Genomic DNA, 14,327 nt, shown 5'->3' with positions numbered 1-14,327 from the left:
CATCAAACTTAAGAAAAAAATCATGTGACTGCACAAAGATGACTGGCAGGTCAGATGATTGGTCAGAATATAAGGCATAGCAGAGAATTACTGAAGGGTTCATCCGAAGAATGTATAAAAGGAAGCTAGCTGGAAATGTTAAAACTGACGGCAAAACTTCCTACAGGTATGTAAAAATAGAAATGAGTAGGTAAAGTGAAAGCTGATATTCTTGGCAGTGACATTTGGGAGTTAATAGTAGATCATAGTGAAATAGTAGATGAAATTAATAAATGTTTTGCTCCGTCTTCACAGTAAAGGATACAAAAACAAACCAGTAATAGCTGTAAATCAGGAGATCGAAGGGAGAGAAGAACTTAGTGCAAGTACACTCATAGAGGCAGTGATACTAAACAAACTGATGGAGCTGTATGCTGACACGTCTCCAGGTACTGATGGATTCCATCCGTCTTGGTGTGAGGGTGGAGGAGGCTCGAGACCCAAGTGACTCATATATCATCTATGCATTTGAAAAAAAGACCTTTACCAACTTGCCTTAAGCTCTCCTTAAACTACAAAGGCAGGCGCCAGGCATTGAATTATAGAAGTCCATGCAGTTACTGGCCACAACTCTTCAACTTCAGACTTTCACTCCAGCAACTAACACTTCAACTGCAAGAAATGGCCTGCAACAATGCCTCAAAGGAGTGAGATAAAAGTAGAAATTGCTGGAAAAGCTCAGCAGGTTTGGCAACATCTGTGGAGAAAAATCAGAATTAACATTTCAGGTAGCGTGACCCTTCCTCAGAATTGATGGTGGCCAAGAAAATGTCAGTTTATACGCAGAAGATAGCGTGGGGTAGAGGGTAAGGAGTAAGCAAGAGGTGTGGATAGAGTTCAATGAGGGAGAAGCGCAGTTAGACAGACAAGGGAGTGGATAATGACCTGGCTAGGAGAGTGAATAGCTGTTAATGTTAGTGACTAATAATGAGTAGTGTGTAATAACAGACTAACAAGGCCTCGTTGTCGGGGTGGGCACTAGGACATGGGAGAAGGTGCCTCATGTGCTAAAGTTATTGAAATCGACATTGAGTCCAGAGGGCTGCAGCGTCCCCAAGTGAAAAATGGGGTGTTGTTCCTCCAGCTTGTGTTCAGCTTCGATTAAACACTGTAGCAAGCCAGAGACAGAGATGTTGGCCACGGAGCAGGATGGTGTGTTAAAGTGGCAGGCAACTGGAAGTTAGGATCTTTTCTCGGAACAGAATGCAGGTGTTCTGCGAAGTGGAAAGCGTTGCTTCACCTGGAGGGTGTGTTTGGGCCCTTGGATACAGGGGAGGCAGAAAGTAAACAGACAGGTGTTACACCTTGTGCAGATGCAACGGAAGGAACCATGAGGCTGTGAGGTGTGTCACGAGTGAAAGAAGAGTGGACCAGGGTGTCCCAGAGGGAATGGTTCCTTGTGGGAGGCTGACGAGGGGGGGAAGGCACTATGTGTCTGGTGGTAGCATCATGCTGGAAGTGCAGAAATGGTGCTAATGATCCTCTGGATGTGGATGCTGGTGGGATGGTAGGTGAGGATAAGGTAGACACGATCGCTGTTGTGGGAAGGATGAGACGGGGTGAGAGTGGAAGTGCAGGAGATGGGTCAGTCCCGTCTGACAGCCCTGTCCACAACAGTGCTGGGGAATCCTCTGTTGAGGAAGAATTTCTGTTGACAAGGTTGGTGCTGTTGTTGTCTGGCGAACTGAGCTCTATATTGCACAGGCCAAGTGCGAGCTCTCAGATACGTCCTCCTATGTTCCCCTGGACCATGACCCCACAATGGAACATCAGGCCATTGTGTCAACAGTGGTCACCAATCTCATTTCATCTGGTGATCTCCCCTGCACTGCCTCCAAGCTCATGGACCCCCAGCCCCACACAGCTTGCTTCTACCTCCTTCCGAAAATCCACAACCAGGACTCTCCAGGCAGACCTATTGTTTCAGCCAGCTCCTGCCCAACAGAATTCATCTCTGCCGACCTTGACTCACTCTTTTCTCCCTAGTCCAGTCCCTGCGCACTACATCCATGATTCCTCAGACATTTTATGCCAGTTCCGGAATTTCCACTTTGCAGGCTCCAGCTGCCTCCTCTTTACCATGGACATGCAATCCCTTTACACCTCCATCCCCCACCAGGATGGTCTCAGGGCTCTCTGCTTCTTCCGAGAGCAATGGCCTGAACAGTCCCCACACACCACCACCCTCTTCCACTTGTCCTCACCCTCAACATTTCTCTTTTAGCTCCTCTCATTTTCTTCAGGTCAGAGGGGTGGCCATGGGTACCCACATGGGCCCCAGCTATGCCTGTCTCTTTGTGCGGTACATGGAACATTCCCTGTTCCAGTCCAATTCTGTCCCCCACCCGCAACTCTTCCTCCGATATATCGATTATATCATCGGTGCTGCTTCCGTCTCTTGTTTGGAATTGGAAAGGTTTGTTGATTTTGCTTCGAAATTCTTCCCCCTTCTCACTTTCACCTGGTCTATGTCTGACTCCTCCCTTCCTTGACACTTCTGTTTCCATTTCTGGGGATAGACTGGTCGCTAGTATCCACAATAAACCCACTGACTCCCACAGTTACCTGGGCTACACATCCTCTCAGCCTGATTCCTGCAAAGACTCCATCCCATTCTCCTAGTTCCTCTGTCTCCATTGAATATGATGCCAAATTTGACAAGGGGGCCTCCAAAACGTCCGCCTTCTTCCTCACCTAAGGATTCGGCAGCACTGTTGCTCCCAGGGCCCTCAACCATGTCTGACCCATCTCCCACAGTTCTGCCTTCACTCCTTCTCTCCTCTCCTACAACAGCAATAGGGTCCCCCTTGTCCTTACCTACCATCCTACCAGCATCCACATCCAGAAGATCATCAGTCCCCATTTCCTACAAGATGCCACCACCAGACTCCCCTTCCCTCCCTTGTACACCTTCACAGGGACCATTCCCTCCAGGACACCTTGGTCTTGCTCTTCCTTTACTCCCAACATCCCCACACACAGCCCCACGGCACCTTCCCCTGCAACCGCCAAAGGTGCAACACCCGCCCATTTACAACCAACTCCTCAGTGTCCAAGGGCCCAAACATACCCTCCAGGTGAAGCAACACTTTACCTGCACTTCCCAGAATCTAATCTAAGATAACAAGGTGCGGAGCTGGATGAACACAGCAGGTCAAGCAGCATCAGAGGAGCAGGAAGGCTGAATTTTCAGGCCTAGACCCTTCATCAGAAATGGGGGAGGGGAAAGAGGGTTCTGAAATAAACAGGGAGAGACGGGGAGGCAGATAGAAGATAGACAGAGGAGAAGATAAGTGGACAGGAGACAGACCAGTCAAAGAGCCTGTGATGGAGCCAATAAAGGTGAGTGTAGGTGTGGAGGTAGGGAGGAGATACGTCAGTCCAGGGAGGACAGACAGATCAAGGGGGCAGGATGAGGTTAGTAGGTAGGAGATGGGGGTGACACTTGAGGTGAGACGAGTGGATAGGTGGGAGAAAGGACAGGTTAGGGAGGCAGGCATGAGCTGGGTTGGTTTAGGGATGCGGGTAGGAGAAGGGGAGATTTTGAAGCTTGTGAAGTCCACATTGATACCATTAGGCTGCAGGGTTCCCAAGCGGAATATGAATTGCTGTTCCTGCAACCTTCGAGTAGCATCGTTGTGGCACTGCAGGAGGCCCATGATGGACATGTCATCTGAGAAATGGGAGGGGGAGTTGAAATGGTTCACGACTGGGAGGTGCAGTTGTTTAGTGCAAACCGAGTGTAGGTGTTCTGCAGAGTGGTCCCCAAGCCTCCGGGCCACAATGGGTACAGCGGATGCAGTATACCACATTGGCGGATGTGCAGGTGAACATCTGCTGGATGTGGAAAGTCTTCTTGGGGCCTGGGATGGAGGTGAGGGAGGAGGTGTGGGGGCAGGTGTAGCACGTCCTGCAGTTGCAGGGAAAAGTTCCAGGTGTGGTGGAGCTGGAGGGGAGTGTGGAGCGGACGAGGGAGTCACAGAGAGAGTGGTCCCTCCCTCCGGGAGGGAAAAATGTCTTTGGTGGTGGGGTCGGATTGCAGATGGCGGAAGTATCGGAGGATGATGCGTTGTATCCAGAGGTTGGTGGGGTGGTATGTGAGGATGAGGGGGATTCTGTTTTGGTTTTTTTATTGCAGGGAGGGGGTGTGAGGGATGAGTTGCAGGAAATGCGGGAGACACAGTCCAGTGCGTTCTCGATTACTGAGGTGGCGGGGGGAAGTCGCGGTCCTTGAAAAACAAGGACATCTGAGATGTGCGGGAGTGGAATGCCTCAACCTGGGAGCAGATGCAGCGGAGGCGAAGGAATTGGGAATAGGGGGTGGCATTTTTGCAAGAAGGTGGGTGGTTAGAGGTGTTTTCTTGGTAGCTGTGGGAGTCGGTGGGCTTGAAATGAACATTGGTTTCTAGGTGGTTGCCGGAGATGGAGACAGAAAGGTCCAGCAAGGAGAGAGATGTGTTAGAGGTGGTCCAGGTGAACTTAAGGTTGGGGTGGAAGGTGTTGGTACAGTAGATGAACTGTTCAAGCTCCTCGTGGGAGCATGAAGCAGCGCCGATACAGTCAATGTAACAGAGGAAGAGGTGGGGTTTAGGGTCAGTGTAGGTACGGAAGAGGGATTGTTTCACATATCCTACAAAGAGGCAGGCATAGCTTGGGCTCATGCGGGTACTTGTTGACACCCACTTTGTCTGTAGGAAGTGGGAGGAATTGGAAGAGAAGATGTTGAGGGTGAGGACGAGGTCAGCTAAGCGGACGAGGGTGTCAGTTGAGAGGGACTGGTCAGGCCTGCAGGGCAGAAAGAAGTGGAGGGCCTTTCAGCCATGGACGTCCAGTCCCTATATACTTGCAAAATCTCTCCCACCACAATCTAATCTACTGCATTCACTGCTCACAATGTGGTCTCCTCTCCATTCGGGAAACAAAGCATAGATTGGGTCATCGCTTCACAGAACACAATTTCCTGTTCTCTGGCCAACACCTCTGTCTCAGGATTACTGCAGTGCTACAGCAAAGCTTAGCTCAAACTGGAAGAACAGCGCTTTATTTTCTACATGGGGACCATGCAGCCTTCTGGACTCAATGTCGAGTTCAATAATTTTTGGGCTTGAGCTCTCCGTGCCCTTACCGCAACCCCCACAAACAGGCCTTGTTATTACACAGTCTGCCATTACACACAAATCCATTGTTAGCCACTTACAGCTCCCATTAACAGCTATTCACCCTCCCAGCCAGATTGTTATCCACTCCTCTGTCTGTCTAACTGCTCTTCTCTCTCTTTGGACTCTATCCTTGCCTATCGTTTACTCCTTCACCCCACTCCCCATTCTATCTTCTGCAAATAAGCTGACATTTTCCTAGCTAAAATCAGTTCCAAGGAAGGGTCACTTGACAGAAGCGTTAGGTCTGATTTCTCTCCACAAATGCTGCCAGACTAGCTGAGCTTTTCCAGCAATTTCTATGTTTGTCTCTGATTTACAGCATCCCAGTTCTTTTGGTTTTTCTTAAAAGACTGATCTGACTTTCACCTTCGTAGGTAATTTCTATCCTTAACAGCATTTAACCATTGTTAAATTATAATTTAACATTGCTCATAAATAATTGTTAAATAACTTTGTATTTTTACTTAAATAACTTAGAGCCGTGTTTTGCAACAAACTGACCTTCATCTTGTTTAAATCTAAGGCCTTCTGATGGCTATTTTTAAATTGAATCGCTCACAAAATGAAAGAGGGATGGATAAAAAGACATAACTTCTTAGATCATTGAACATTGCTCTTTAGAGGAAATGTGTTGGCAATGTTTTGACCATTTCCCTCATATCTCTTTTTGTGCATGGATTCTTTTTGTCTGATTATATTCCTGTGAAGTGCCTTGGGACCTTTTGTCTTTTAATGGGTGTTCCATAAATACAAGGTGCAGTTGACAAAATTAAAGGAGTTTAAAGAGTTACCAGCAGCTTTATTCATCTTGGAGTTCAACTTCTGTTCACACTTCCGTTTAGCATGAAGCAGCAAGTAAATCTGTTCATCCCTGGTAATGACATCATCTGCGTCAACCTGAATAAGGTGACAAAAAGCATTAAATGGGTCAGACAAATGGGGTAAAGATGGAGGGACCACCAACTCAGATTCAGAGGCTTGGGTCAGTAACTTAACAGTATCATGAGGAAAGTGTGCAGAGAAACTTAGCAAATCTCTTTGCTTAGAGAGTGTTGCGGCACGGAAAGTTTTGCTGCAGAAATCAATGCATCTCAAACAGAGAAATGGAATAAATAATTGAAGCAAAGGTGGCTACAGAGCCATAGAATGGGAATATGTATACTTTGGGAAAATTGGATCACTATCTAAGAGCCAGCACAAACATGCTGGGAAAAATTAACCATCCTCCGTCTACTTGACTGAAGTTATTAGGAGGGAAGTTTGCTGTAGCGGATGTCCGAGGGCAAAGGTTGGGGGTAGATGCTAGATCCTCAGGTGCTATATTTCCCACTATATCCCACAATATACCCATTCCTGATTAATGAGACTTGGGGACCATTACATCCAAACCTATTCCTTTCCTTACCCAGAGTTGATATGTGTGCATTTGTCCAGCAGGGGTCACTGGACATCAACCAATAAGCCTAGATTTTCTGCAGTGCTTCATAATGTCGTCACATATTATTGTACAATTATACTCTAAAGTGCTGTTGCATAGGAAAATACATGTAGCAAGAGTTTCACAAGTTGAAATTGTGATAAAGAAAACAGGGGGCGGCATGGTGGCTCAGTGGTTAGCTCTGGTGCCTCACACTGCCTGGGACCTGGGTTTGATTTCAGTCTTGGGTGACTGCCTGTGTCAAGTTTGTACATACTCCCTGTGTCTACGTGGGTACCCTCCAAATGCTCTGGTTTCTTCCCATAGTCTAAAGATTTGCTGATTAGGTGGATTGGCCATGCTAAATTTCCCATAGTGCCCAGGGATGTGTAGGCTAGCTGTGGAAAATGCAAGGTTGTTGGTTTGGGTGGGATGCTGTTTGGCAGGTCAGTGCAGAATCAATGGGCTGAATGGCCTATTTCTGCACTGTAGAGTTCTACTCTATGATCGCATTTTATGTGGATTTTTATTGAGTGAATAAAAGCCAAATACTATGCATATTGGAAATCTGAAACTAACACAGAAAATACTGGAGATACTAAGCAGATCTGTAGAGAGAGAGGTTGAGTTAACACTTCAAGTCCAGCATGAATCTTCTTCAGAACTGAAAGGGGTTGGAAAATGGCTGTTACTTTTCTCAAAACCCTTTCAATTCTGAAGATCAGATTTGAAATGCCAACTGTTTCGCTTTCTACAGATGCTTCCAGACCTTCTGAGTTTCTCCAGCATTTTCTGTGATTGTGACTTTGTTTACTGGATTTTGCCGAAGCAGAAATGTTCCCTATGATATCGAGGCAACTTCTTGGTCCTTCTCCTATAGTACAATATGATTTGTAACATCACCCTCTTTAGGTCTACACCTTAGCCTGCAACTTTGGTGTTAAATTATACCATTCTTACTCTCTCATCAAAGACCAGAACAGATCAAATAACTATAACAGTGACAGCTCAGTGCTTTGCTCATGCCTCTGGGAGAGAAGATTGTGGTTTAAGCTGGCACTCTAGAAACGTGAGCACATAATCGTGAATGACACTCCACTGCAATAGAGGGATGGCATCTTCCAAATGCAAACTGACAGCTTGCTTGCTCTTTCATATAATTAAAACCCAACTGAATGTATTTATCAGATGGCAAGGTTTTATCGTCATCCTATCCCAAACTAATCTAAAGGCATTCTGATTGCTTCATTTGATGGGACATACAAATTCCTTGAAAAGGTTCTAAGCGGGGATTAATCTAAAATCCTTACTTATCATGATATGCTGAAGGAGTTGAGACATTTTTACAAGAAAGATGTAGATGTCACGGAGATTAGATTGTGGGATCTATAATAGTGGCCGCCATGTTTACAAGTCAGTGGCCTTTTATATTCACATTACTTATCCATGGAACTTGGTTAGATCGTAGGAAGCTTTTCCATTGTCAGAGGATCATTGACTGTCAAAATTAGGTGGTGACTTGTGCATTAGTTTTGGATACAAAAGGGAACCAGAAAAATTCCTGGAAATGGTTGTTCGTGTGTACAGAAAGTCAATAGGATGTTGGGTGATGTGCCACTCTGTTCCCTCCTGGAACTCATTTGTGATCTTATAAACATTAGGGATAAGGATTAGAAACCCATTCACATCTTCATATGTATATCCCAGGAAGCTTTTCCATGAAATCATCTCCAATTTTTTATTGATCTTGTGTTTTCCTCTCCGAGAGATTTCATGACTTTTGACACATGGGGTGCATTATTGCTTAGTTGAAACACAGATGAAGGGTAGACCAGTGGGGTTTTTCCACATCATTTCTACATTTTCATAAGATTGGCGATTGGGTGACACATTTTTTGCCAAATTGGAGAGGAGTTGCTTTACTTTACTTTTATAAAGCATGCTAGAAATGGCTAAGTTGAATAAAAAAAAACTATCTTAGTTCCTTGGATCCTTGCAGGTAATTGAAGGCAGAATCCTGATATAACTCCCACATTTCAGAATCCAAAGCCTGGGATATAACACTAAATAAATGCTGAGGCAATGTTGCATTGTCATGTAGAGTATTTCACAGAAGGCATACTAAGCTAAAGTCCCCTTCTGCCTATTCTGTCATATCGCGTCCTCTCTTTCACTTGTCTACTAAGTATCCAGGAATCCAGGAATGAAACTTGAACCCATGACTTTATAAGTCTGAGGAAAAATTTAACAGGCATACCATCACCAATAACAATTGTCTCTTTTGTTATTTGTTGAGTGAGCAGGATTTTTTTGTGTTTTCTTTCCAAATAATTGCAAACTGCTTGTCGAGTTAACCCCTAACTAATCAGTTGGCAAGGTTAATCAGAGTTTGTAGCCAAGGCATTAGTCACTGCTGCTAAGTTTTGACTGAAAGGAAAACAATTTGTGTTTATATTGTTTCAGAGATAGTGGGAACTGCAGGTGCTGGAGAATCTGAGATAACAAAGTTTAGAGCTGTATGAACACAGTGACTTTTACCACCTCTGGATGTCACAAAAGAGCTTTCCAGCTAATCAAGTAGTTTTGAAGGGTTGTCACTGTTTTATTAGAAACACAGCTGCCAATTTGCAAACAGTAACTCCCATGAACAGCAAATAGCATTGGCCAGATAACCCATGTTAGTGACGGTCATTAAAAATGTATAAACAACATAGAAAACAAGTCAAAACTGTTTTCATAGAATCGAATAATAATGCTACTTGATCTATTGGGCTTGAGAGGGCTCCCTGATAGAATTATCTGATTATTCTCATGGTCTTTATCCTTATCTTTTAAAATTCTAATATTTTGTGAATAGCTTTCGGACACACTTTTGGACAACGCTGCCAGCCATGTTAAAGCTGTTGATCTTGATTAAATGATCTCAGTCACATGAGAACAGGTAGAGAGGAAGGTCTCTCACTAGTCTTATTGAGGTATTCTTTCAAATGAACCTATGGAAAGCTTGATGTTTAACCTCCACTTTGTTGAACCTCCTGAGCTATTTACCTTTTAAGATAACTTGGTGGTGCCTTGATCCATTTGTCTATTTATTTGGACCCAGCTAAGGAGGGTCACTGGAATGGCTTTAAATATACACTATACAAGATCATAGATGACAAATTGATAGCGTCAATTTATTACTTCCTCTGGAAAATGGCATTTTTAGTAGGCACTCCCTCAGCATTGCCTTGGAATGCCAGAATAGATGATATGCTGATCTCTCCAGAGCAGAATGTTAGAATGGTCCAGTGAGAGGAGGAGGATATTCTTGTGTCTGAGCCTACTATCTGCTAGAGTAACTCATTTATAGTCCCACTTCACTACTCATATCGTGATTGTCATTTAGTTATTTTTCTCTTCAGATAATAATCAAATTTATTTTTTACTTTACATGGTTGAATCTGGTCCTATCGCCCTTTTAGAGAATGCTTATATTCACAAAAAGTTCTGACTCAGAGCTGAGGCTGCCAACATGAATCTCTCAATGGTGCAAGAGGCCATCAGCCACATGCAATTGAATAGAAGCACAAACTGCAAGTTTATGAGCTGACCATCTCCAAGTCAACCATTTCCATCAAGCTGAGGGATTCATACTGGTTCAATCAAAGTTGCAGCAGGTCATGCCAGGAGCAGCACCAGGCATACCGTAAAGTGAGATGTCAACCTGGTGAAATTAAAGAACAGGACTACTTATGCGCCAAACAGCAATAGGCAAGTGATTAAGCTAAGTGATTCCACAGACAATAGGTTAGATCTAAGTGCAGCAGTCCTGTCACATCCAGTCATACATACTAGCGGGCAATTAATAAGTTCCCTGGAGGAGGATGCTGCATAAATATTTCCATCTTCAATGAGGGCAGAGGCCACAACTTTAGGACAAAAGACAAGGTTGAAGCATCTGCAACAATCTTCAGCCAGTAGGAGACGATGGCCTAGTGGTATCATCACTGGGCTGTTAATCCAGACAGCCAGATAATGTTTTGGGGACCTAGGTTCAGAATCCGGCCATGGCAGAATGTAGAATTTGAATTCAATAAAAATATCCAGAATTAAGAATCTAATAATGGCCGTGAACCCATTGTGGATTGTTGGAAAAACCCATCTGGTTCACTAACACCCTTTAGGGAAGGAAACTGCCATCTCTTACCTGGTGTGGCCTATATGTGACTCCAGATCCACAGCAATGTGGTTGACTATTAACTGCACAATGGGCAATGAATGCTGCCTGGCCAGCGAATCCCTCATCCCGAGAATGAACAAAGAATAAATAAAGAAGTGAAGTTGAGTGATGATCCATCTTAGCCTCCTCCGGAGGAATCCAGCATCACAGAAGCTAGCCATTAACCAAACTGATTCATTATATCAGGAGATAATATCAAGAAATGCCTGAGGACAATGAATACTGCTAAACCATGGACCCTGATGAAATATTGCAGCAATAGTACTGAAGACAAATTGTTCAAGTTAGGAGTTGAAAGGCCCTGGTAGAACCTAAATGCTGAACTCCAAGGGTGAGGTCTGAGTGACTGCTCTTGATGTCAAAGCTGCAATTGACCATGCATCAAAGAGCCAAAGTAAAACCAGAGTCAATGGGAATCAGAGAGAAAACTACACACTGGTTGGGGTCCCAGCCCATGCAAAGGACAATGGCTGTAGTTTTTGGTGGGCAGTCAACTTAGGACATCTCTGCAAGAGTTTCTCCAGGTAATCCAGGGCCTAAGCGTCAATGACCTTCCTATCGTAAGGTGATTTTCCAGACACTGAAGCAGTTTGCGTACTTGTACAAGATTGGGGTAAATTCATGCTGGGGCTGACAAGTGACAAATAACATTCACATCACACAGCTGCCACACAATAAGCATTTCCATCCAGAATCTAACCATCTTGACATTCAAACGCATTGCTACCCCTGAATCTCCCACCGGCAATATCCTGGGGGTTATCACTGACCAGAAGCTTAGCTGCACCAGCCATATAAATATTGCAGTGACAAGAACAAGTGAGAGACCAGGAGCTCAATAGTGAGTAACTCATCTCCTGACTTCCCAAAGACTATCCACCATCTACAAGGTACAGTAGGGAATGTAATGGAATACTCTCCACTTGCCTGGATAAGTGAACCTCCAACAACACTTAAAAAAACTTGTTACCATCTAGCATAGCTTTGTGAAAGAGAAATCATGTCTGATTAATTTATTAGAGTTTTTGAGGAAGTCTCAACCAGATTAGATAAAGGAGAATGAGTAGATGTGTTGCATTTGGACTTCCACAGAAGTTTCAACAAGGTACCTCACAAAAGATTAAGCCGTAAGGCCCATGTTGATGGAAATTGTATAGTGGCATGATGAGAGAATTGGCTCACGGGCAGGAAACAGCTAGTAGCAATAAGGGGTTTGTTTTAAGGTGAGCAACTATAACCAGTAGGGTTCCACATGGATCAGTGCTGGGACTGCAATGTTTTATGATACATAGTTATGACTTGGAGGAAGGAAGTAAAAAAGTCTGTAGCCAAAATTGTAGACAACATAAAATTGGCAGAAAAGCAAGTTGCAAGAGAGATATAAACAGTTTACAGGTTAAGTAAGTGAGGAAAACGTTGGCACACGGAGCATAATGTGAGAATGTGAAGTTGTTCATTTTAGGAGGGAGACCAAAAGAACAGGGTATTATTTATTTGGAGCAAAACAACAGAAAGGTTCAATATGAAGGAACTCAGGAGGTACTTGTGCATGAAACACGGGAAGCTAGCACACAGATGTAGCAAGTAATCAGAAAGGTTAATGGAATGTTGGACCTCATCTCAAGGGAGTTAGAGTACAAGAGTAGGAACATCTTACTGCAACTGTGGAAGGTGCTAGTAAGACTATATATGGAGTACTGTGAGCATTTTTGTTATCCTTATTTAAGGAAAGATATCATTTTATTGAAAGCAGTTCAGAGATGGTTCACTAGGAAGATCCCCAGTCTGAACAAAAGGTAAACAGATTGGTACTCTACTCTCTCGAGTTTAGGAGAATGAGAGATGACCTCCTTGAAGCATACAGGATCCTTAAAGTGCTAGGCAGGATAATTGCTGACAGAATGTTTCCCCTCAATAGGAGAGTCCAGGACTAGAGGGTATAGTCTCAGAATAAAGGAGCTCCAATTTAAGCCTGAGATGAATGGGATTTTTTTTCTCTGAGAGGGTTAGAGTTTTTGTAATTCCTTGCCACAGTCCTTGTGTACAGTCAAGGCTGAGATAACTAGATTCTTGATCAGTCAGCAAATGAAAGGTTATGGGGAAAATGCAAGAAAGTGGACATGACAAATGTAAGGTCAACCATGATCCTATAAAACAGCAGAGAAGGGTCAAGGGGCTGAACAGTCTACTTCTGTTCCTTGTTTCTTCTGGTCTTATTAGGAGAAGGCAGAAATGAATCTTCTGCTTGGTACTTCGTAGGGGAGGTGATGGCCTAGTGGTATTATCGCTGGACTGTTAATCCAGAGACCCAGATAATGTTCTGGGAACCTGGGTTTGAATCCTGCAATGGCAGATTAGAATTCAATAAATATCTGGAATTAACAATCTAATGATGATCGTGAATCCATTGTCAATTGTCAGGAAAAACCCATCTGGTTCACGAATGTCCTTTAGGGAAGGAAATCACCATCCTTACCTGGTCTGGCCCACAGCAATGAGGTTGACTCTGAACTGCCCACCGGACATTTAGGGATTGGCAATAAATGCTGCCTAGCCAGCAACACCCTCGTTCCATGAATGAAGGAAGAAGGATAAAGGAACTTCTGGTTGGATACAAACACTTTTTCTGGATATGAACACTCAATCTTGCCTTTTAAGTTCATAGGCAGGGCTATATTACCAAATATGGCAAAAATGCTTCTGGACCCTTTTCCTCCAACCTGTCATGACTGGTGGTAGCAGATCTGCCGATGTTTGCTCCAACTTGTTTCTGTTTTCACTATTTAAAATGCATTTTTAGGACAAGATGACATGTTTCTGCAAAGCAATGTGAGTGGAAAAATAAGCAACAAAGGAACGATGGCCCTATGGGTCAAGAGTTTGAGGGACAAAAGGTAGAATGGGTTGACTTCTTCGAGTTTATTTCATCACCTGTTGATAAAATCCAATTGCTGACAGTTGCAGGGCAATGAACCCACCCCTTAGCACAGGTGGAAGATCACTAAGATTCAGGGTCTTGGATTGAGTTAATGGGTTCAATATCCAAAATTCATGAGCAGATTGCAGAAACTTTCTTCTGCAGTATTCTCAAATACCCAAGAAATGCTTTACTGAGATATTCCTTCAGCTGGTTTTCTTTAAGGGTTGTCTTTCTCTCACCGAAAAAGAGAGTGAGGGGGGAGAGATAGCTTTGATTCTTTCTAAGCAACAAACAGTGCAGATCCAGAAGAGTTTTTCAAAATCTGTTCAGCTAACCATCAAAGAAGCAGATCCCAGCCTTATCTCTTCTTCGGAAAATTCAGCTTTTATTCTGTAGAAAGTCACTTGCTTTTTGTAAACAGCAGACAAGCCCCTGATCTCCTAAACTTTTGACTTTTGCATTCCATAAAGTCACATGGTAAATTCTTTGCAACATAAGAATATTCCACAACTTCACTCTTGCAATTCTCATAACCCATAAATATGAGTTCTCGATAACAACCTTCGTTTT

General features: G+C 43.8%; 1 protein-coding gene across 2 annotated transcripts in view; it reads right to left on the bottom strand.

Moving 5' to 3' along the window:
• pth1r (parathyroid hormone 1 receptor) overlaps window positions 1-14,327 on the bottom strand; it is a 120,331-nt gene that overhangs the window by 65,338 nt on the left and 40,666 nt on the right. For both annotated transcript variants that reach the window (XM_059646372.1, XM_059646373.1), the window contains exon 2: window positions 5,990-6,095. In XM_059646372.1, coding sequence (XP_059502355.1) covers window positions 5,990-6,095 — 106 coding nt within the window. The remainder of the gene's footprint in view (window positions 1-5,989; window positions 6,096-14,327) is intronic.

This window comes from Stegostoma tigrinum, chromosome 5, assembly GCF_030684315.1.
Source record: "Stegostoma tigrinum isolate sSteTig4 chromosome 5, sSteTig4.hap1, whole genome shotgun sequence".
Taxonomy (NCBI): Eukaryota; Metazoa; Chordata; class Chondrichthyes; order Orectolobiformes; family Stegostomatidae; genus Stegostoma; species Stegostoma tigrinum.
This window is presented reverse-complemented; position numbering and strand designations above follow the sequence as displayed.